General features: G+C 43.1%; 1 protein-coding gene across 3 annotated transcripts in view; it reads left to right on the plus strand.

Annotated features, from left to right (window-relative positions):
* Window positions 1-1,897: 1,897 nt before the first annotated feature.
* Window positions 1,898-25,147, plus strand: part of PDE8B (phosphodiesterase 8B) — a 251,434-nt gene continuing 228,184 nt past the window's right edge. For 2 of the 3 annotated variants that reach the window (XR_006218630.1, XM_042988849.1), the window contains exon 1: window positions 1,899-1,946. Coding sequence is in view for 2 of the 3 variants with exons in the window: in XM_042988849.1 (XP_042844783.1) it covers window positions 1,926-1,946 (21 nt within the window). In the remaining variant the exon portion in view is untranslated. Of the gene's footprint in view, window positions 1,947-25,147 lie in introns of all 3 variants that reach the window. The other variant, XM_042988866.1, reaches the window with a different exon arrangement.

Here is a 25,147-nt window from a genome sequence, read left to right on the forward strand (position 1 = left end):
TGATTTCACTGAAGCCATTTCTCCTTCACTTGCACACTTCTACACTTCCACGTGTTTCAGTGACCAGATCAGTGCCAATCCTAGGGGAGGTTACACATTCCCACTGAGAACACTTGGTGGAGATGATAGGGATACCTTTTTTTTCTTTTCCTTTTACAAAGCCAGAGTTGGCAGTGGGAGCTGTGTCTGAGGAGGATACTGGAACTCTTGCTGCTCTGGGAATAGGTGGAAAAATGGATACTTAGCACATTTCCCTCATTCCATCTTCTGCTCAGAAGAGTAGCATTCAGTGAAGGGCACTGGTCCCAGTACAAAGTATTCAATTCATATACTAAAGCAGTTCTGTACTATTTGATAGGTACCTTGATGTTATCTACTCTGTCAAGGCTTAATCTTTCTTTAATGTAGAAAGTTCAACCTAAATTTGTTTCTGGGGAACCTTGTCCCTTCGTGATTCAGCCTCAAATGCTCTCCACCAGAAGAGTGCTTGTCATTTCTGTTTTATCTTCTTGCCTTGAAAAGCCTCAGCCAGTGACTGGCCCTTTTCTCTTCTCTGGGTGGTTTCAATATAGTAACCACATTCTTAGAGGAAACCCTGAAGAAGTGGACACGGTAGCATGAGAATTAGCATGGCTCTAAACTGCAAAAAAGGCCGCCACTCCTTGAAGGATGACTGAAATGGGTACATATAAGAGAATCATAGATGAGCTTTAGGAATGATTAGCTCCTGAGAATATCACTTATATTAGCTCCTGAGAATAGCACTTATTCCTGGAGAATAGTGCTTTTATAATTTCACTTTGATGATGTTTCCTCAGATTCTTAATAGTACCTTGGAAGTAGAGCAGGTGGCAGCCATGAGGCTCATTTTTCAAATGAATGATTATCTCTATTTCTCAGTCTCGACCATTTAATGTGGTGCTCTTATTGGCATGGATAGGGCCAAGGAAGCATGGACCCAGCGAGCCTGGAAGGGAACTGTGGAGGAAGAAGGCATGATGCCAGGAAAAAGATAACACTCCAGCTGGGGGAGAGCTGCCGGCCGAAAGCCCTCAGTTCAGCTGTCAGTCTCATAAGGGGATTGGTTCAGTTGAAGAGAGCGGCCTTGCCCAACGTTGCTGAGATAGCCTACCAGTCACTTAGTGGGGATGTAAAGACCCATCCTCCTAGCCTCGCCTCAGATGACTCTGAAAGGTCATCCCAACTGCAGAATCCCTCCCCTCCTGCAGGGATGCTTGAGGCTTTCATTAAGACCTTATTCTAGCTTAGTTTCTCCTTCTGCTCAATCTCTCCTGCCTCACTCCCTCCTTCCCTTCCAGTTGGTGATTCTAGGAAGGCTTTCTAATAAATCTTTTTGCCTGCTAAACACCATCACAGAGTCTTGGGGAACCCAACCTGCACAGAAATTTTATGAGCAATTTGCCTGTCCATTAGAAACAGCATAGACTTTTTCTGCGATAACTGGAGAATTCTTCATGTCATAAAAAAAAAAAAGAAGACTAAAAAGTTGGAAAGTTGGAGTACTAACCTGAAAAGCAGAGAAACAAAGATATAATTAGATTAGACTAGTTGTTTTTCCTTTCTATATTTGAATTTGAGATGTGGGGTGACACCTTGCTTCTCTATTAAGGTTAGGAGCTGTCACTGGAAGTCTTCAGCCGCTTTAAAAGTTGACTAAGACAGAAAGGAAGTGAAGAACCAAACAAATTGTTTCAAATTGGATACTTATTTCTTTGTACTTAGCACCATGACTCTGTGTTCTTGCCCTTGCTCTTGTAAACAACTCTAGATTGACTTCTTTCTTAGACCGTCTCATTTCTCCCCTGTGCCTCTGGCAGCCGCCAGGAATCACTGCAAGAACCAATGAATAAATGGCCGTGGTGTCTCGCATCTCTAATCCACATTTCAAATCATGGGGAGGATGAATGGCAGCCTTGCTTTTAAAGGTATTCTTATCCTCCTTGAGTGAGCTTGGCTCATGTGTGCCTCATTCAGGTAAAGAAGGGAAGGCAGTTTTGAATGCCCAGCCCAGAGTGTGGGCAACAGCAGGTGACAGCAGGAGGCTGGATGGGGTAGAAGCCAGGGTGAAAATTAGGTGACACCCAAGCAGGAGGTGAAAACTCTGGAGGAGAAAGCCCAGGACCACGTGGGTGGCTTCTTTATGTTCCTTGCATGGATCTTAGGGGGAATTTGTGTGTGTTTATGGGTTCTTTCCCTTGGCATGAACCTCCAAATGTTGAGGTTAGACATGGAATGGACTTCTTCTGAAGACTCAGACTCCATTCAACTCAGCTCTTAGAGTATGTGGGGGAAGTGATGGGTGGACTACAGAAGCGTTAGGTCTCTCCTTAACTCCCTGAGTATGCCGAGAGGCAAGCTAGTCAATTGGGTGGGCTTGGGCTGTTGGGGAGGGGCGTCTTGGTGTTTTGCTCAGGCATGCGGTAAAATGTGTTCCTTCGTGAAAGGCGAGAAGCATATTGCAGTGCTACCCAGGGTACACAGCCCTCAGGGCCGGCACGGAGTGTGTGCCGCGAGGGGCAGCGGGTACAGAAGGGACGAGGCCTCGGACCGCGCAGGAGGAGGGCGGGCGCGGAGGCGTGGAGCCAGCTGCAGCGCGTTGGAGCCCCGTGGGCCGAGCGGGGCGGCGGGCACGCTCGTCCAGCCGGGGAGAGCTCCGGGAGCGTCGGGCGGGGCCGAGGGGCGCAGTGGGGCCGGAGCGGCGGCGGCTGCGGAGCGGGGGCACCCGGAGAGGAAGGAGGGTGGAAGCGAGGGAGGGAGGGGGACGGGCGCGGACCGAAAGTGGGTAAAGAAGGTGCAGGCGGGCGGGCGCCCTGGCCCAGGGGCCGCGGGCGCAGGAGCCCGGCGAGGTCCAGCTGGGCGGCGGCGCCGGAGGAGCAGAGGGAGGAGGGGAAGCCGTAGGCGAGAGGAGCGTGTTTGGGGCGCCGCGGCAGGGAGGGTGGCGGCCGCCGGTGCGCGCGGGGCGCTGTGTGTGCGCGCTCTCCTGCTCGGGGAGGAAGATGGCCCAGAAGGGAAAGTTGGGGTGACGCGCGCAGCCCCCGGAGGCTCGGCGGGGGCCGCCGCGGCGAGTCCGACGGAGGGGCGGCCAGGCAGGTCGGGGGGCGCGCAGTTCGGGTGCCTCCTCCGCCGCCGAGGCGCCCGCCCCCTCACTGCAGGTGGCCGTGGGTGCCCTGGGTCCGGGCGGCCAGGGGCGCGGGCGGGCGCGCGGGGAAGCCCGGCCGAGGGATGGGCTGTGCCCCCAGCATCCACGTCTCGCAGAGCGGCGTGATCTACTGCCGGGACTCTGACGAGTCCAACTCGCCCCGCCAGACCACCAGCGTGTCGCAGGGCCCCGCCGCCCCCCTGCACGGCCTCTTCGTCCAGACCGACGCCGCCGACGTTATTCCCCGGAGCCGCGCGTCTGGACCCCCCGGGGCCGCCCGCGTCCGCAGAGCCCGCACTGAGCTGGGCAGCGGCGGCAGCAGCGGCAGCAGCAGCGCGGGCTCCGCAGCCCCCGCCACGACCACCTGCAGGGGCCGGAGGCGCCACTGCTGCAGTAGCGCGGAGGCCGAGACCCAGACCAGCTACACCAGCGTCAAGGTAAACGGCTCAGGCTGGTGGGGGGCCGCCCGCCCCGTCCGGGCGGGGCTAGCACGAGTAGGGGGCTCCGGCGGAGTTGAGTGGCCGTGACGCGGTTGGTTTGGGAGGTTGTCACTAAGGAGGAGTTTACTTTAAATGTGTGGGAGCGATGGGGGCCTGGGAAATGTGAGCAGAAGAGACCCCTGGAGGGGTCCTGGGAGCTGGTTCTGGGGGACCGGGTGGAGAAGAGAGCGCGGTGGGAAGCTGGTGGGTTGGCCGATTTCTCATTGAGGGCCGGAAGGCTGTGGCTCCGTTAACTCAGGAGGTGGGGTGGATATCATTGAGAGCATTGGGTGGCGAGTCTGACTGAATGAAATCTGAGCACGGGGCTGGATTTGTCTGCCCTGCAGGTGAATGGTGCAGCCCCGGTGCAAGGATACGATAGTGCCTCGTATTCAGCGTTTCACCTGGGAAGGCCAGCCAAGCTGCACGGAGTCTTAGCCACAGGGATCGAGTGTGGGGATTTGTGAATGAATAAGGGTGTTTGTGTTTTGTGGAGAGACATAGGAAGGGAATAGAGGAAGGAGACTAGAGTGAGACCTGTTCTTTGTCACTTCTTGGGGATGGCTGCATCCTGGACATAATTGGGTGAACCTGGCTGTGAGTTTGGAGGGTCAGCTGAGCTACAGTGAGGGGAAGTGGCTTCCAGCGCAGTGCAGCTGTCTGAAGACGAATATTCTGAACATGCATTTCATCTAACAGGAGAGTGGAATTTTGAGGAAGTGGAAAAAATTGTTTAAATGATTAAAGCAGTCACTAGCAATTTCTTTAATGACAGAAGAAAAGCGATTGTTTTAATAGGCCCACCTGTTCTCAAAATACTGTTAAATTCAAGAGGGTTTTAATTGTGTAAATCTGGCCACTGGGCCTTTTATCATTGTAGCAAACAGAATGACAATGACACATCCCGTTGTGCAAAGGAAAAAAAATACATCTCTATGACTGGTCATGTTACTTAGAATCGCAGCTTTTACATGGGCAATTGATTACTAGGAACCGTTGCAAGGATTATTTGAGAAGGACACAATTGTATGTTTGACACTGGAGAAGTTGTTCAACAGTTGGCCTAGTTTGAGTAGGCTCCTAGTCTTGATTGGATAAAGCCAGCCTTCAGTGGAAGGGTGAAGAGAAGAGTGCCATGTAGGGTTTCAGTCTGGGAGACCGAAAGCTTCTTTTAGTGAACTTACCATAACAGCATCTGATTTTGAACACAAAGCTTAACCAGATTTATTTATAGTTGTGGTATTTCTCTGGTAATAGTCACGTAATATGATAATACGATAATTACTATAATGAAAATGCCATTTATTGAGTACCTACGGTGTACCAGGTATAAGCTTTCTCTTCCAGCTCTTGAATATTAACTGTATGATGACAGAATATCCAAAGACTGGAGACCTGGATTCATGACAGTACAACTTATCAGTTGAATATTTGTTATAGAGGCATGTGCTGAACACTGTATTTTTCTTTTGTTAAGCTTCCCTCCCTCCGCCCCCTGGTTCACGGGGTGGGGGGAGGGCATTAGCAATTTAATGGGATTAAAATGTTATATTTGGTGAAATAATTAAATAGGGATATTATTTAAAAAAATAGCCTTTTGGGGTGCCTGGGTGGCTCAGTCAGTTGGGCTTTCGACTGACTCAGGTCGTGATCTCACAGTTTGTGGGTTCGAGCCCCGCGTTGTACTCTGTACTGACAACTCAGAACCTGGAGCCTATTTTGGATTCTGTGTTTCCTCCTGTCTCTGCCCCTCCACTGCTTGCGTTCTGTGTGTCTCTGTCGAAAATAAATAAACATTAAAAGAAAAAATTATTTAATAGCTTTTGATTTCTCGTTGAACAGGAAATTCGAAGATATGAAGTAGTTCAGACTGGTGACAACTTATGAACTCCGTGATCATTTTTTGGTTGTGTAAGCGAAAATGTATATTTTTGCCTTTTAGAGTAGCAAGAATCCCAATTTACTACCTGGCAACTTTAGCTATTCCATGTTTGTTTATTGAAAGAATAATGAATGAATTCACTCTCCAAGTTTTAATACTTCCCTCAAGAGGCTCCTTAGCAAATGGAGTAAAAACTGGAGGGAAAATGAGTCCCAATTATTAGCAGCTAGTATAAACTTGTAGAAATATCATTGCTGCTTGACTGAAGTGTTAAAGGCTTGACCTGAATAGGAATTTAACTCGCATTGCTTTATCAACAGGATTTCCAAATAAGAGCTTAATTAAGTCCAACCCTTTACTAAGAATGCTGGGAATGAAACTGCTGGTTCAGTAATTCAATGCTAAGTTGCATGTGTAGATCTCAGAAACTATATATTTGAAATTAAATTTGAGACCAGAGTTACTATTTTACACAAATCATAAAGAATTATTATCACAGACTTGCTTTAGTATATTTAGTAGTATTCTTTTGGGACTTGTGACTCAATGTAGTATTATCTTTTCCAATATTCACATGTTCCATACTCTTGTGGATGAGTTAATTTTATAAAAACTTTACTTCCATTTTTTTTAGAATAAGAATTATTCTGCCTTAACAGGTTGAGATAGTTGCTCGTCATGCCTCCCCTCCCCCTTTTCCTAAATGCTCAGGTGGAAAAATAAAGTCTTTGCCATTTGGTCCTATTTACAGTGGTAGTGGGTTGTAATAGTTTATTTTATTTTTTTTTAATTTCTTCTTTGTACATCAATTCCAAACCATATTCTCATTATCTACTTGGTCTCTGGTCTATTCCCCAGAGTGCAAAAATGTGTGCTTGATTTCTCTCTCTCCCTTTTCTAGCAGTAATTCATCTCATTAAGCTTTTAGAATGATGAAGCATTATGATGTCAAACATGATGTCAACAGGAACCTTCCTGAATACCTAATTTATTAAAAAAATTATAAGCATTAATAATTCATTATGCAGTACAATGATATCATATGGGTTTCCATTTCTGGTAAGAAGTTAGATTTGTCTCCCAATTGCTGTAAAAATGCAACTTCCGTGTAATTTGTCTCCCTCTGGTTTGCCTTTTTAAAAATAGTACTCCAGCAGGAGACGGCTGCAGAATGCCCGCTCCTCATACTGTACCAGTTGTCTAATTCTTGTTCGGAATTCCTGAGGAGATGGTCGAACCTGTCTCTGAGAAGATCAGGTGGTTCTTGTAAGTCTTCTTTTCTCATACCAGCTGCTGCAGCTGGGAGGCAGGCAGGAGGAAGCAGCCAGTTACAACTGTCTGCCTTGACAGTATAGTCAACTTGCAGCTGTCTCTGGGTGGGTTAACTGTTGTGGATCAGGCGCAGGACCTTGTTAGTTTCCAAGTGATTCTGTGTTGATAGGCAGCATCACCAACTCCCTTTTTTTCCTCTATTCATCATGCTCATTTATTCACTCAGCCAGTGTTGGTGCCATACTCCGTTGTAGATGCCGGGGATTCAGTGAATATCCGTGAACTTTGGTAAGCAGAGCCTAACGCGGATTCTTTTAAGCGGGTGCGCCTGAGTCACTAACGACTTCTGTTATCCATCCCATGGCTTTCTGAATCAGTGAGGGCAAACCCAAATTGATTGTATATAAAAGGAAAAATATTTTTCTGACCTTATGATAATTAATAAAAACTAATAATTTTGGTAGTTATTTGGAGGAGGGATAAACCATTTTGAAAAAGTCATTTTTGTTCTCTAAGTATTCTTTAGTGTATATCAGAATCACCTGGAAGGCTTGTTAAAATGTGGATTGCTTGGCCCCATTCCCAGAGTTTCTGATTTACTAGGCCTTGGGTAAGCCCTGACAATTTGGATTTTTTTAAATTTAAATTGTAGTTAACATACAGTGAAATACTGGTTTTATGAGTAGAATCAGTGCTTCATCACTTATAACACCCAGTGCTCATCCCAACAGGTGCCTTTCTTAATACCATCACCCATCTAGGCCATCCCCCCACCCACCTCCCTCCATCAACCCTTAGTTTGTTCTCTATCATTAAGAGTCTCTTGTGGTTTATTTCCCTCTCTTCTCTCCGACCTCCCTTCCCATGTGTTCATCTGATTTGTTTCTTAAATTGCACATATGAGTGAAATCATGGTATTTGTCTTTCTCTGATTGACTTCTTTTGCTTAGCATAATACGTTCTAGCTCCATCCACATCATTGCAAATTGCAAGATTTCATTCTTTTTGATGGTTGAGTAATATTCTGGTGTGTGTGTGTGTGTGTGGTTGTGTGTGTACCCCACATCTTCTTTATCCATTTATTAGTCAGTGGGCCTTTGGGCTCTTTACATAGTTTAGCTGTTGTTGATAATGCTGCTGTAAACAGTGGGGTGCATGTACCCCTTTGAATCTGTAATTTTGTATCCTGTGGTAAATTCCTTTTTTTAAAATTTTTTAATTTTTGTATTTTTTTTCAATATATGAAATCGTGATAAATTCCTGCTAGTGCAAATGCTGGATTGTTGGGTAGTTCTTTTTAACTTTTTGAGGAACCTCCGTACTGTTCTCCAGAGTGGCTGCCCCAGTTTGTCTTCCCACCAACAGGGCAAGAAGGTTCCCCTTTCTCTGCATCCTCACCAACACCTGTTGTTTCTTCTGTTATTAATTTTAGCCATGCTGATGGGTGGGAGGTGGTATCTCATTGTGGTTTTGATTTGCATTTCTTTGATGATGAGTGAATGTTGAGCATCTTTTCATGTGTCTGTTAGCTACCTGGATGTCTTCTTTGGAAAAATGTCTATTCATGTGTTTTGGCCATTTCTTAACTGGGTTGTTTGTTTTGAGGGGTGTTGAGTTATGTTCTTTATAGATTTTGGATACTAACTCTTCATCAAATATGTCATTGCAAATATATTCTCCCATTCTGTAGGCTACCTTATTTTGTTCATTGTTTTCTTCACTGTGCATAAGCTTTTCATCTTGATGAGGTCCTAATATTTTAGGTTTGCTTTTGTTTCCCTTGCATTTGGCGATGTGTCTAGTAAGAAATTGCTGAAGCCAAGGTCAGAGAGGTTGCCCCTTGTTTTCTCCTGTAGGATTTTGATGGTTTCCTGCCTCACATTTAGATCTTTCATCCATTTTGAATTTATTTTTGTGTATGGCGTAAGAAAGTGGTCTAGTTTCATTTTTCTGCATGTCACCATCTATTTTTCCCCAACACCTTTTTGTTGAAGAGACTGTCTTTTTTCCATTGGATATTCTTGCCTGCTTTGTAGAAGATGAGTTGACCATATAGTTGTGGGGAGAACTGGGAGTTTTAACAAGCTTTGAGGATATGTTGGTGTTGCTGATCTGGGAACCACACTTTGAGAACCAGTGCTTTTAAATGAATTGACTTTTGACATTATGTGGGGCTGCTTCTAGCAGAGTGGCTAGTACTGCATGTATTTGGGATATTAGTCATAAACCCCGCCTTCATTGTAGTTTGCTTCTGTATGGGCAGCTTCTCATACCCATTTATGAAGTCGGACTCAGAGCCTCCAGGGTTGGCTGTAAAGTCTCTAAATGGGGAGAGTGTTAGATCATGTAGTCCCACTCTGGTTTCTTGAGGTTTGACTTCTCCTCAAGATCCACTAGGGTTTGCAAGTCCTTATATCTTGCTTTGCCATCATAGCCACTTGCGTGTCTCTGCCCTGCTTGGGCCATGTCCTGCATGATGGGAAATTGCAAGGCAAGGGGGAGTTTAAGATGTGTTGACATGGCATGATCCAGGCCCAAATTCAGTTCTCAGCTTTTGGAGTCCTTGCTAGTCCTTTTCACCAGTTTTTCCTTATTAAATGGAGCATAAAGTTTAGTAAACCCAAATGAGTCTTGCAAATTGATTTAGTAAAACTCAAATTTCTTTTCTGCCATAGTTCATCTCATCACAGTTTAGTCCCCCCTCCTTTCTTCCAATGTGTTAATTATAGTCAGTGAGCAAACTTTCCTAATTTTCACTGCCTTCCTCTGTAGTTATACTAAATTTTAAGAAATATCAGGTGATTCTCCTTTTGACTTTGTTAAGTAAGTCTTCTAACCAGGAAGTGTAATGTAGTGTAAGATGCTGACTTTCAGAGGTGATACTTGTCTACAGAAACCACACCCTGTTGACCACCAGTCAGGACTTGGGCTAAAGCAGGATGGGACATGCTGGTGAGGGCAGAACAGACCCTATGGTACCAGGTTGGTGAGGGGTGATGTTGAGCATTCTTTCATGTGTCTGTTAGCCATCTGGATGTCTTCTTTGGAAAAGTGTCTGTTCGTGTCTTTTGCCCATTTCTTAACTGGGTTGTTAAGAATTAAAATTGGAAGAAGGGAGTGAGCCCTATAGAATCAGGTGGGAAGACAGAGTCCAGAGTGTGGAGGAGCAGGTGAGCCTTTCAGGGCTAGATGGACAAGTCAAATCTGGAATTTAGGAGCTCAGTAAAGGTGACTGCTGTGAAGTTAGGTTGAGACTTCCGATTGGGGAACAAAAGGTGTTTACTTTCTGTTCTGTTTGAGGTCCCCTGCTAAGTGTAAAGAGCTTAGGACCGACAGGAGATGCCAGTGACCAGTCAGAGGACTATGATTAAACCCTGTACCTAGGTGAGGCAAGACCACCCAAGCCATTTGGGCAGGAAACAGATTGCATATACACAAGGATTTAATTGCAACTAATGTAATGAAGAGACTATATCAGATGTGTTTGCAGGATGAAAGGAAATCAACAAATGATGTGGAAGCCCTTTAAGGCTAGAAGAAGAGGGTACTGTTAACACCTGGAAGAGGTAACAGGAGGGAATGATTATGGGAACTTGAGAACTCAAACCTACTGGACAGGGAAGCCCCCAGAAGGTGTGGTCTTAAGGAGGAATGCAGTGAGCAGAGGCCTGGGCCTGGCATGGGGAGTCAAAGGAGTACATACCTTCATGCTGTTGTTCTCTAGCCAGTGACATTTTTGTCCAAAGACACCTGGAAAACAGAGGGCAAGGGAGCCTGCTGATTTTTCCAGAGTAGGATAGAGAATATCCTGGTCATACCAAGAAGGCCATCTGTAACAAATGTTAGAAGATATTCGACATCATTAGAGGTGCCCTAGTAAGCTCAAATTAAGATGGGCAATCTTGACAATTTTCTGAAAGAATAGCATTTTTATTTTAGTTTTATTTATTTTTTTTAAAGATCAGAAGATACTTTCTTTTCCTTATTCTCATTTTCTTCTTTTATTTTTTTAAGTTTACTTATTTATTTTTGAGAGAGGGGTGGGGGCAGGGGTGGGGGTAGGCAGAGAGAGGGGCAGACACAGAATCCCAAGCAGGCTCTGTACCTACAGCACAGAGCCCAATACAGGGCTTGAACCCACGAACCGTTCGATCATGACCTGAGCCGAAATCAAGAGTTGGACCCTCAACTGACTGAGCCACCCAGTGGCTCCCCAATAGTGGCATTTTTAAATGGTCAGTTAATTTATTGTTTGTTTTCTTTGTAATGACTAATACTAAAATATGTCCATTTACCTTGTTGGGAGACCTCTAAGTTATTGCTGAAAACATGTCCTCCTCCTTGTTCATTCTCTGCCCTGGCTCTCCTTGGACACTTTCTTAGCTTTGGTTACTATAACAAAATACCATCAACAGGATAGCTTAAATAACAGACATTTCACACTGTTCTGGAGGCTGGAAAGTTAAGATCAAGGTGCTGGCAGATTCTGTGCCTTGTGAGAGTTTTCTTCCTGGCTTTCAGATGGCCACCATCTTGTTGTGTCCTCACATGCCAGAGAGTAAGCAAGCTGTGGTGTTTCTTCTTCTTCTCACAGGACACTAATCCCATCATGAGAACCCCACCCTCATGACCTCCTTTAAATCTCGTTACCTCCCAAAGGTCCCACTCCTTTTTTTTTTTTTTTAATTTTTTTTTTTTAACGTTTATTTATTTTTGAGACAGAGAGAGACAGAGCATGAACGGGGGAGGGGCAGAGAGAGAGGGAGACACAGAATCGGAAGCAGGCTCCAGGCTCTGAGCCATCAGCCCAGAGCCCGACGCGGGGCTCAAACTCGGGGACCGAGAGATCGTGACCTGAGCTGAAGTCGGACGCTTAACCGACTGAGCCACCCAGGCGCCCCCCAAAGGTCCCACTTCTAAATACCATCAGGATTAGGGCTGCAACATAGGGATTTTGGAGGACACAAATGTTTGGTCTCTAATAGAAATGTCTCTGCTCTCCCCTTGGCTCACTGTCCCCTCTCCCATTGATCTCAAAGCCCAGGAAGAGGCTGTGGAGGGAGAAAGTACTCTAAGGTTGAAGTTCCCTAAATGGGAACCCAGTTTAGCCAGTTTATTACATTTTTGGTCAGGTTGTACTTTCCTGCTCCCTGCCTCAGAAAGTTGTTAAACAAGTTTTACCATGTGTTTACAAGCTGATATTTTCAATGAAGAATACATGTATTGAAAACAAATTTGAAAATGTTCAAATGTGCTTAGGAGTTCATTTTTAGAAGTAAATATTACCTGTAATACAGTGGAAATCTGGGTAGTTATGTTTTGATAAAAAACATCTGATGGAAAATACCACTTTTTAACAAGTTGGAGTATTTAGAATTGGGTCTTGATAGCTTCCTCTCCATTTCTCTCTTCTCCCACTCGTGGATAAAAGCTAGCTTTTATTTAGGATTATGTTGCTTTACTATTTACCATTCTTTTCTTTGATCTCCTTTCTGCCCCCTTAGGGACAGTTCACAGAAAAGTAGTTGAGAACCTTGTGATTGCTGTAATAAAAATCAAGTGACTGATTTACTTTTGGATAATCCATCAATGAAAGAATACTTAATGGTTGTCTCTTATTTCCAAGAGAATTCAGATTTTCATGTATGGTTTGTACATTTTGCAACAAGGTATGTAGAATGCACATAATAATATTAGGCGTTGTTAAAGTCCTTGCTGTTTACAGACCACTTCGTAAACATTGTTTCACCCAATCTACTTAAAAAACACTATGAGCTAAAAATTGTCTCCACCATTTTACAAAAGAGGAAAGCGCTACTGTGCAGGGGGATAAATTGCTCAAGGTGAGAACTGAAATTTGAGTCAAGATTGTTTGAATCCCACTCAGAACCACCTACTGCACTTTACTGTCTCCCATACCAGCAGGAAGGCGCGAGTAAGCATGGCTGCTGCTAGAACTGTGTATGGAGTTACTTAGAGCTGAGTGGTGACAAACAGGTTGGGTGGGGGTGGTAGTCGGGGGGCCTTGTGGGTGAGGTTTTTCACATCCACTGTCATCCCTTCTATTAGCTTGAACTGGTAGTTGTTTTGAGATGGGTGGAGAGTGTAAAATGTGTACAAAATTGGAGAAGCTTTGGCAGACCATGTTGTCATTGTTTTTAACTGAACATAGTACTTGGCACTTTGTAAGTGTCGTACAAATATTAGCTCCCAATAATCTTGCCGTTGCTGTGATTTCTGTTTTGTCATTAAAACAAGATTTTGGTTATTGAGATTTTGACATTTTTGAGGCACATATTTGTGTTTTATTCCACTTACAAGTAGATTGATTTGGCCAATGTAGGTGACTAACTGGATTTAAATATAGATGTGTTATCCTGAAGCTTTGGAAACTGCTGCTGCAGACATGGGTTTGATCTGTATCTGTTGAATTTTCTTTTTTTTTTTTTTAATTTTTTTTTTTTTTAACATTTATTTATTTTTGAGACAGAGAGAGACAGAGCATGAACAGGGGAGGGTCAGAGAGAGGGAGACACAGAATCTGAAACAGGCTCCAGGCTCTGAGCTGTCAGCACAGAGCCCAACGCGGGGCTCGAACTCACAGCCCTCACGGACTGTGAGATCATGACCTGAGCTGAAGTCGGCTGCTTAACCGACTGAGCCACCCAGGCGCCCCTGTATCTGTTGAATTTTCAAAGGAGACGGCGTGGTAGAATGTTGCCAGTCCAAGGTGGAAGCTGGGGTTTGGCTCTCATGGCATCCAGAAGCTGCACAAAGCTTCTGCCTTCAAAGATCGAGGCCTTGGGGTTATCTCGAGGTGGTTCTGTGTGGAATTCTTTGGCGTAAACCTATAACCTAAAGCTTTAGTCTACAAACTGGGCTTAAAGCCATTTTGCATACGCTCTGTTGCTTTTTATATTGCTGCATTTCAGGTGCTGTCATTTGTGGTCTACTGTTAAAAAAAACCCAATATGTTATAAATGTAAGACCGAGAGAAAGGTGTAATGATTAGCTACTGGGACCGGCTTGCCTGTGTGAGTCAGAAAACTGAAAGAAGACCCCGAATGTTGGGAATTTCTACAGGAAGACACATGGGAGATTTTTTAGCAACCTGTCATGCAGGGTAACATGGATAAAAAGAAAAGTGCTGTTTTCTGACATCAGATCCACAAATAACATTAAAGTTGTAGACCTGGAAGGTGATGAGTTCAGAGTCGGTGGGGCTTTTGTCCATGTCCGAGTTCCTGCTGAGGGAGCTTCAAGTAAGAGCAAAGGCCACATGGAAAGGAAAGTACCAGTTTATGGAGGCTGGTAATGACCCAATAGCCCAAACCACACTTAGGAGTGGTTTTGGGGCCATATGAGACTCATCTTCATTTTTAGCTTACAAAATCGATTGACAATCTTGGCCTAGAAACTGGCTGTGATGAAAGCAAAAGCTGCCCCATCTGTTGATGCTTCAGAAGCCTTAATAGTGTTTTGATCTGAGCCGTAGCTGGAACTGAAAGTTTTTCTTTGCCCCCACGATCTGATACAAACTCTGGATATAATATCTCCTTCCCAGAGTTCCCTTGAGAGAGTGATTCCCAAAACAGTGATAGCCACATAAAGGTAGAACAGAGCAAAGAATCAGCTTTGTCAGTGGTGGGGCAAGCATTGGAGTCCACCATGTGAGTGCTCTGGGAGGCGGTGCTGGGGCAGGAGGCTGAGGCTGATGGCTTTGCATGAAGCTTCGTGCCCTGTTCCTCCCAAATGTACGAGCTGTTCTGGGACCCTATATACATTGGATCCCCACAGGCCCCTCTGTCTCTGTGGTCGGCTTCTTTGTCCATTTATTGAGTCACGAGTGTTGCCCTGGGTGAGCTTTGCAAAGCCCAGCACCCCTTTCTGCAGTGATATGGCTCCTTAGGACCATGAGACTACAGTGAGACTTCAGGGCTGGCTGAGTGGTCAGGGAGCCTTCGTCCCTTTCGGAGGAGCTGGTGAAAGGAAGGGAGTGTGGTGCATTATCCTGCCCTCCCTAAGGACATTGGCAGGGTGGAGTGTTGCAGGCACATTCACCCCTCATCTTTGTGGAAATTTTTGAGAAGGGGGAAGAAGGTGGAACAAACGGCTAGAACCACTTCCTTGTGTCAAAGGTGAGAACTTTGAATCAAAAAAAAAAAAAAGTCAGGTCATGGTCTCAACAGTCATGGGATCAAACCCAGAATCAGGATCTGTGTTGGGCATGGAGCCTGCTTGTGATTCTCTCTCTCTCTCTCCCCCCCCCTCCCTGCCCCCCTCTCTGCCCACCCCCCACTCATGTGCCTCTGCTCTCTCTCTCTCTCTCTCTTAAAATAAATAAACTTAAAAACAAATCTGGAAATACTTTGGATTAACATAAAAGACAACCCTCACATTTATATGCAGATTATATGACAAAAATACTTTGTAAGCCATCTAGTTGGTATTGAGAAAGGATTTTCATATAGAAGCAATGTTATATGTGGCATTTAGGTTTCTGGGTTAACCCAAAAAAGTATGTAGACCATTATGTAGCTGGAGTATATTTACAGTGTTGTGATAGAAACGTAAAATTGAATTAGAACTAGTGTTTCTTTTGTACATGTGTCTTTTGGGAGAAGCGGGTTTAATTAGAGGGTGAAGAAGCAGACGAGGGAGAGCCTGTGCCATTCCCTCAGGGAGTGGTTATCCTGCCTGATGGTTGGTGTTCTGAGGAGGTGAGGGAGAGAGCTGGGGTGCAGGGCCCATGAGGGACTCAGAGCGATGCTGTGACACTGTCCTATTTTCATTCTGCTAGTTCACCTCCAAAGGCACTAAAGGGGTGTGTCTTGTTTCTTTTAGGTGCTCATTTTTTTTGTTATCTACAAATATTTCTGCATATATCTTTTAATTCTTAAATTCTTAAATTCTTAAAAGAATTCTTGAAAAAACCCAACAACCCACAAAGCCATTATACGCCAGAAATTGAATGACTACTGTTTTAGTTCGAGCTGCTGTAACAAAAATGCCATAGACTGGGTGGTTATGGACAACAGAACTTTACTTCTCAGAGTTCTGGAGGTTGTGAAGTCCAAGATCAGGGCACCAGCAGGTTCCGTTTCTGGTGAGGAATGGCTTCCTGGTTCATAAATAGACATTTTCTTACTGTGACCTCACATGGCAGAGTAGAGAAGGAACTCTCTGGGATCTTTTTTGTAAAGGCACTAATCGCATTCATGAGGGCTTCACCCTCAACACTTAGGCACCTCCCCAAAATTTTGCTTCCTAATACCATCACACTGGGTTTGGATTTCATCATAAAATTTGACAGGGACATTAACATTCAGTCTATAGCAACTACTTAATATCAGTAAGTTTTTATACTTGCTTTACTTGTTTTTACAGTTTGTTGGTATCCTAATAAAATTCACCCATTACAAATGGTTGATATGTCACTCAAGTCTCTTAATCTATAGGTTTCCTATCCTTCTATCTTTATATTTGTAATTAATTTGTTGAGGACCCTTGGTTGTATGTCCTGTGGATTTTCCCCCATTTACATTTTACTTTTTGCATGCTTGGAGCACATCCAATGTGTTTTTGTGCCTTCTGTGTTTGCTAGAAACCTGTAGTTATTAGATTTAGAGGTTTGATCACATTATGCTCAATTTTGGGGGGTAGGAGTGGGGCATGAATACTTCTTCAGTGATATTTACTGTGTTTTCACAGCAGGAGACACATGATCTTTTTGTTGTCATGCTAACCAGTAGTAATGATCATTGCTTACATCCATTCATTAGGGGATGTAAACTGGTGATATTCTTGTTCTATCATTTCTTATTAGCTGCAGTGTCGCTAAGAAGAAAAACTTCTCACCAACTAGTTGGTTTCCCTGGGATACAGTTTTTATAGGGAAGGCAGGTTAAATGCGTCAGTCTTGCCTCTTATTTCGTTTTCAAAATAATGAGTTGATTCTCTAGCATTCTCCTAAGGTGACAAGGATTTTTTTTTGCTCGTTTCTTTGTTTGCTTTCTTGGAATCATTATGAATCACTATGGGTCACACATTTATTTGATGTGTGTTAACTTGTTACAGTGATTATATTTGGGGTGTCCAAATTGCCCATTTTTGACTGGAGGGAGTGAATTCAAATTGATAGAGCACTTTTCCTGAAGAAATAGTTTTGGCTAAATTGATTAAGTTATGTCCTTATTTTGAAAACATTCTGTGGGGGCGCCTGGGTGGCGCAGTCAGTTAAGCGTCCGACTTCAGCCAGGTCACGATCTCGCGGTCCGTGAGTTCGAGCCCTGCGTCAGGCTCTGGGCTGATGGCTCGGAGCCTGGAGCCTGCTTCCGATTCTGTGTCTCCCTCTCTCTCTGCCCCTCCCCCGTTCATGCTCTGTCTCTCTCTGTCCCAAAAATAAATAAAAAACGTTGAAAAAAATTTTTTTTTAAAAATAAAAAAATAAAAAAAAATAAAAAAAGAAAACATTCTGTGTAGATGAGGACTTGCTGAGCATCTGGAGGTGGAGACAGGTCTCAGTGCCTGCCTTGCGGTTCCTTGTCCTACAAGCCTCTAATGTCATGGAACTTGGGAGAGGAGCCATTGTAGCAGCTCCTTTCGTGTAAGTTTTGTGGCTATGAAGAGACAACCTGGTGCTAGGGAAAGATACTCACTGGCCCAGGCTTGAGTTCTGGCTCTGCTCTACACACAAGGTTTGCAACCTTGGAGAAGCTGTGTAAGTCCTCTTCGCAAGGTGGGAATAATGCACCGTCACAAAGATTGGTGCAGGGGCACCTTGGTGGCTCAGTTCGTTAAGCGTCTGACTTTTGGTCTGCTCAGGTCATGATCTCACAGTTGGGGTCTGCGTTGACAGCACAGAGTCTGCTTGGGATTCTCTTTCTGCCCCTCTCCTGCTCGCGGTCTCTTTCTCTTTCAAAATGAACATTAAATTTTTTTTTAAAAAATGTTTGGTGCAAGTATAACAGATGTACAATCCTTGTAAACCTTCTAAGTTCTCGTGAATGTGTGTACATGTGTGTGTAATTGTCTCTGAAATCTGTAATGTATTTTACACTTACAGTGCATCTCAATATAGACTAGCACATTTCAAGTGCTTAATAGGCACAGAATAGCTACTGTGTGGAGGAATATAGAATTATAATGGCAGAAGGGAGGAAGAAAGTAAAACTGCACATGAGAGTTCTAAATTGAACAACTACGATTTGACATTGTAACTTGACAAGGAGTATTGCACCGTAGTTGGTTATTTGTCTCTTGGTTCTCTGCTGCATACCTGCTTTTCCATATTCTCCTTTGTATTATGTGGGGCTAGAAATCTACAAACTGCTTCTTTGAAATGCTCTTGCCAGCTGGTCTCCTCTTAGATTCTGCAAGTAGGAGGTACTGGTAGGAAAATGAGAGTGAGAGAAAGGAAGATATGTCAGCAGGGGCTCCTGCAAAGTAGCAGTGGTCCAGCTTTAACAATGATGGTGCCAGCGTCTCTGATGACTAGGAGTGTGGGATTGTGGGTGCCAGCTCAGGGTTTCTCTTTCCTCTGGATGTTACCCTTTGATCGTCTGTCTCTCCAGCTCACTTCCATCTTTTAGCTCTTTCACACCTTCCAACACTTTGTAAACAGTTCTCTACATTGGTTTTTCTCTGCTTAATATATGTACAGTAGTTTCTGTTTTTCCCACTGGACACTGGGCATCTGAGGGCAGACGGAACTAGGTTATAATCTCGTGTGCACCACTTTGTTCTGTGACTTCTTTTGTTTTCAATTTCTTCCCTTGTCTACGGACGATAATAAAAGTAACTGCCTCCTAGAATTGTTGATATAATTTACATATGTGTGTGTGTGTGTGTGTGTGTGTATACCCACACATATATAAACATTACTGTTTGCTTTGAACATCACTCTCAGTAAGTGTTGTCGAGTATTGATAACAATATACAAACTAATGTTTGAAGACTTGCCATTTAACATTTTTTATCATGGAAAAGTTCAAACGTATAAAAAAATAGAATAGTATAATGGAACTTCATGTACATATTACCCAGCTTTAACAGTTAGAAAATTAAGGCTTTTCTTTTATCTACACCACCCACTCTCCCCCCTACTCTGGGATTATTTTTAAATGAATCTAAAATATTATTGTAGCTGTAACTATTTCAGCATGTAACCTTAAGAGATTAGGACTGTTTAAAAAATAACCATTGTACTAGCAGCATACCTAAAAATCATCGAATACCAAGACAGTATTCAAACTCTAATTATCTCATAAATGTCTTTTTAAAAATTGTTGTTTGAATCATCTTTGGAATAAGATCCACTCACTGGTTGATGTGTTTCTTAATACCTTTGAATTTATAAGTTCTCCTTTCTCTCTTTTTAATCTTACAATTCGTGTGTTGAAAATACTGGGTCAGTTGTCCAGCAGAGTTTCTCACAGTCTCGATTTTGCTGATCACCTTCCTGTGGTATCATGTACCATGTTCTTCTGGCCTCATATTCCCTATATATTGGTACTTAGCTCTAGAGGTATTTTGGTAGGATTCAGGCTTATTAACATACTTATTTTGGCAAGACTCCTTTATAGGTAATGCTCCGTACCTGCATCAGGAAGCACATAATGTCTGGTTCTCCTTGTTTTTGTGATGTTTGATGATTGTTGCCTGGATCTATTAATTCATTAGGGATTGCCAAAGTCTACCGTTCACTTTTTTTTTTCTACAATACTTCTGGAATGCTTCTATCAAGAGAAATTCCTTTTCATCAACCGTTTGATTATCCTACAGTACAGTTCATATGGGAAAGGTAGGATAAATGCTTGATTATTTTATTATTGATGACTTTTTAAAATAGTGACTTGATTTTTACCATCCTGCCGTAATGTTTTTAGTATTGTTATAAACTTACCAGTTTATAAATATTACATGTGTTCCAGTCTGTTGTGGTTATTGTCCTTACTTAGGCTCAGTTGTTGTACCTTGGGCTTCTGGGAGTAGCCACGTTGGCCCCTAGGTCTCTTTGGTAGGTTATTTTGCTGATAGTATGACAAGATGTTCCAGTTTCATCGTGTTCTTTCCCTGATCTGGAATCAGTACTTTCTCTCAGAACCTAATTCTTTTTATTGAAAGATGGTATTTAGAGACATGATCTGGGCAGTGGAGTGGTCATTGCTAATGGACTGGTTATTGTTTCTTGGCTTTTTAAGTGGACATGGCCAGGAAAAAAATATTTTTTAGAGATAAAATGCACCACAAGTTTATACTTACACTTCAAATTCAAATTTAGGACCACAAGACTTTTCTTTAACCTCATCAGTCTTATATTTCCATTTCCTCTTCTCGTGACATAAATACTGATTCTTAACAACACCGGGGCAATTCCTCATTTGTCCTGTCCTTAATACACCCACAGCAGTCTCAGAATCATCACCGAAAACAGCTGAGTATTTTTTCCCAGTTATTTTTGACATTAGAATATATTCTACTTGGAATGAACCAGGAAAATTATTGTGTTTGTAAGTTGCTTGAGTCAGTTCCTGTTTATGTAGCAGTCCTAACAGTGGAATGGTTAGTGATTAACTCATGGTTATGAACAGTTACGTTAATTTATTCCATTTTACTTTTGATTTGGTCTTTTTTTTAATTTAAAAGTTTTTCAATTTAATGTTGTTAGAATAGTATATTACTTACATGTTACAAAGTAAAATCTTTGTAATATGGCATATTCAGAGATGTTTAAACCCCTATCTCTTTTTTTTTTTTTTTTTTTAACGTTTATTTATTTTTGAGACAGAGAGAGACAGAGCATGAACAGGGGAGGAGCAGAGAGAGAGGGAGACACAGAATCTGAAACAGGCTCCAGGCTCTGAGCTGTCAGCACAGACCCTGACGCGGGGCTCGAACTCACGGACCGTGAGATCATGACCTGAGCCGAAGTCGGACGCTTAACCGACGAGCCACCCAGGCGCCCCTAAACCCCTATCTCTTAAATTTTATGCCCTCCATCAAGTAGGTAACTATATTTAAATTTTTTATAGTTTCCTTAAAAATTTTCTTAAAGTTTATTTATTTTGAGTGAGTGAGAGAGAGACAGAGTGAGTGAGTGAGTGAGTGGGCGAGCAGAGGAGGGGCAGAACGAAGGAGACAGAAAATCCCAAGCAGGCTCCACACTGTCAGCGTGGAACCCAGTGTGGGGCTTGAACTCACAAACTGTGAGATCATGACCTGAGCCGAAATCAAGACTTGGACACCTAATTGACTGAGCCACCCAGGAGCCCCATAAAATTTTTATAGTTTTCATATCATTGTTTTACTTCCACAGAAAGATATGTTTATGTGCTCCTTTTCTTAGATAAATGGTAACATACCAATTTATTTTTGTACATTTCTCTTTTTTCACTTAACAATCTATCTTGGAGATCCATCGCTCCGTCATAATTAGTGGATACTCCTCATTCCTTTTTATAGCTGCATAATGTTCCATTAGCTTATTCTACCAGCCCCCTATTGATAGTTTTTGGATTATTTCCATTAGTTTTTGCTATTATAAGTGTCGCTGCAGAGAATGGCCTTGTGCTGACATCATTTTTATATTACAAAGTCTAAGTTTTTTTAGTACAAGAGAGAAATTTTTCCCCCCAGAAAGTCCATTTTACCTAATCTGGTACATCATTAACTTCTGTCCATCGTGTAGCGAGCTGCCATCAGGCACTGTTGTTTCTCAGGCTCAAGTTTAGTATCTCTATCAGAGGCTTCTCTGTGAGTAAAACTTCTTTTCCGCTTTTTAAAAAAAATTTTTTTAATGTTTGTTTATTTTTGACAGAGAGCGCGCACCCCCGCACAAGCGGGGAAGGGAGCAGAGAGAGAGATGGGGAGACACAGAATCCAAAGCAGGCTCCAGGCTTTGAGCTGTCAGCACAGAGCCCCATGTGGGGCTTGAACCCATGAACTGTGAGATCACGACTTGGGCGAAAGTCAGATACTTAACCAACAGAGCCACCCAGGCACCCCTCTTTTCTGCTTTTAACACAGCACCAGTTGTGTTTTCTTGGAGATGTGAGTTCTCAGAGACCAGCTTCCTAGAGGAGATTGGTCCCTGTAGTGGTAAACATCTGTGGGTAACTGCGCTTCTCCCTTTTCGTGGCAGAAAACAGTTTGTCTTTACATCTTCACATACTCAAAGTTCTGTGCGCTGACACCATCATCAACTTGTTAGCATGAACAGAACGCCATAGGCGGCGTGGTGTCACTGTTTTAAAGAATTTCCATGAGCTTTTGTAAGGACTCAGAACATAGTAAACTCTTCATCTTAATTTTAATCATTAAGACCTAAAACCAAGGGTTTTTTTTGTTTTGTTTTAAGAAATTTAATGCCTGGGTGTGTATTGTTTATGTTTTATTTTGTTAGTTTTTAAAATAAAAAATTTCAAAGTCTGTTTATGTTGTGAGAGTGGAAACGGGGAAGGGGCACAGAGAGACAGAGGGAGAGTGAATCCCAAGCAGGCTCCACACTACCACTGCAGAGACCAGTGCAGGGCTTGGACTCAAACTGTGAGATCATGGCCTGAGCTGAAGCCAGATGCTTAACTGACTGAAGCTCCCAGGTGCCCCTATGTATTTAAAAAATATAATTCTAGGGGGGCTTGGTTGGCTCAGTCAGTTAAGTGTCCCACTCTTGATTTCTGCTAAGGTCATGATCTCACAGTTTTGTGGGTTTGAGCCCCATGTCAGGCTCTGCGCTGGCAGTGTGGGGTCTGCTTGGGATATTTTCTCTCTCTCTCCCCTACCCATCCCCTGCCACTCTCCTCCTCTCCCTCTGTCTCTCTCAAACTTAAAAAAAAACAAAAAAAAACTTCTAAAAATATGATTCTATTTTTGTGGTAAAATCACATGTCTGATCTGTGGGATACTTTTCCTAAAGTGCTTTCTCATGTTTAATATTGTTTATAAACGGGTCTTTTTTTTTTTTTTTTTTTTTTTTTTTTTTTTTTTTTTTTACCTTATACAGATAGATCAACTTCATCACCTAGCAGTGCTCAATGTGGTTTCTTGGCTTTCCACTTGTTGTATATGAGTGAATGAGGAAGTGCAGTGAAGCTGGGGTAGGGCAGGGGGAGAAAGATAGGAAGCAGCAGAGAGAGCTTGCAAATATGAAAGAATGAGAGACATTGTGTTGGGGGGGCGGTGCATGCTGGAAACTGGAAGATGGAGAAAATGCTATAAAGAGTGGATATACGCCTATGCATGTCCAAAAGAGATGCTCTTGAAGGCAGAGTAGCTTCACTGTGTGTCATTGAAGACAGTTAAGCCCAGTTTACAGTTTATCTGGCCCAGTTAAGCAGACTCAAGGTTGGGTCACAGTTCATCGTGTTAGCCCTCCGGTAATGCACTAGGGCAGGTTGGTCATCAAATACAGAGAAACTTTAGGATAGACTGGTTCAGTTCGACAGTTCAACAAATACTTATTGAGCATCTGAAAATCAAACACCTGTGTTAGACTTGGGAGTACAAAGATGAATAAGATAACTCCTTCACTATGGAAGTTTATATTCTAGTTAGGTCTAGAGAGACACACAAATAAGTAGTGGTTTAAGATACACACATGTATTTAGTTTCTATGAGTCAGGAATCCAGACATAGCCTATCTGGGACTTCTACGTCAAGGTCTCTTACAAGGTTGCGATGTGTTGGCTAGGGCTCGGTCTCACCTGCAGACTTGACTGGAGAAGAGTCCTCTTCTAAGCCTAGTGGCATGGTTGTTGGAAGGATTAAATTCCTTAATGGCTTTTAGACCAAGGACCTCAGTTCTTTCACGGCTGTTGACCAGAGGCCACTCTCAGTTCCTTGCCACACGGACCTCCTAGACATGGCAGCATGCTTCATCAAAGCCAACAAGAGAGACAGTCTGCTAGTAAGACGGTAGTCACAATCTTGTGTAGCCTAGTTACAGATATGATAACCTATCATCTTTGCTGTATTCTGTTGATTAGACACAAGTCACTAGGCTACTAGTCCATACTTAAGAGGAAGGGATTACACAAAGGTGTGAATACTAGGAGGTAGGAATCGCTGGGGGCAATATTATAGTCTGCTTGTTATACAGGTGTTTACTATAGCTCTGTAGTGTGTGAAAGAGGTAGTGTTCATTAGGGGCATGAAGGAAAAGTATCTGACTCAGCCTGCCTTGGAAGTGGCTTCTCAAGTAATGCTTTGTCTAAGTGTAGCCTCCTTGAAGGATGTATAAATATTAACTTGGTGTGTATATGGCAGGGGAAAGGAGGCAGGAGGAGCGACGTCAGTGGACACTGAGGAGGTTAAATAGAAAAAGATGTCTGAGGACCACCATCCAGTAGTTCAGTGTAAACTGGAATGGGGAAGACATGTGAAAGAGTCAAAAATGTAAGGCAAGGGTCTGATTGGGAGGTATTTCCTTTGCTAGGCTAAAAAATGAGGACTTTACCAAGGGGATCACGGGGAGGATTTTGAACAGGATGTGATGTCATCAGAGTTGTGGTTTCTTGACCGAAGATTGTGGAAGATTGATTTCAGTAGTTTTTACAATAATTCAGATGGGAGATGAAGAGGGTCTGGGTTAAAGTAGTGGCAATAGAGAAGAGGGGATCGATTTTTATGTTTTTAAATCACAAAGTTCTTTGAATTCTGGGATGAGGCAGATGTGGGAGATGGAACAATCTGGAGTGATGCCCAGGTTTTGGCTTAGTTTTGGCAGAACATCCTTGTTCGGGATCGGAGGGAAGAGAATGGGGGAGAGGGAGAAAAAGGGTGGAAGGAGGAGGTCTGTAGTGTGTATGTAGGTTTGTAAATTTATTGACTGCGTACAGGAGAGCTTGACTCAAAGTATTCTTTACAATGTTTATGTTCTCAATTTAATCAGTGTCACTATGTAAATTTACTTTCTAGGCAAACCATATGCCTCAGTGATAGGAGATAGAATCAAATACAGAATTCATTTTTACTTACAAACAGTTTGATAAAAGAGAAGTTGGTGTTAGAATTTCAGTAAGCTAAGACCACAGGTGGCGATCCCTTGCCCAGTCCTGTCTAGTGCTTGGAATCTTGGAGTCTGGTCCCTGAGTTCAAGTCCTACTACAAAATTCTAGCTATGAAGTGTCATGTGACTCACTTTTTCTTTGAAACATAATTCACATAATACAAAAATCACCATTTTAAAGTGTAGAATTCATTAACTTTTAGTATATTCATTATGTTGTGCTGCTCTCACCACGGTGTAATTCTAGAGGATTTCCATTACGCCCAGAGGAACTCCATACCTATCAGCAGTCAGTCCCAATTCCCTTCTTTCTTAGCATTTGGCAACCACTAATAGACTTTCTGAGT

Source organism: Panthera tigris, chromosome A1 (assembly GCF_018350195.1).
Source record: "Panthera tigris isolate Pti1 chromosome A1, P.tigris_Pti1_mat1.1, whole genome shotgun sequence".
NCBI classification, from domain to species: Eukaryota; Metazoa; Chordata; class Mammalia; order Carnivora; family Felidae; genus Panthera; species Panthera tigris.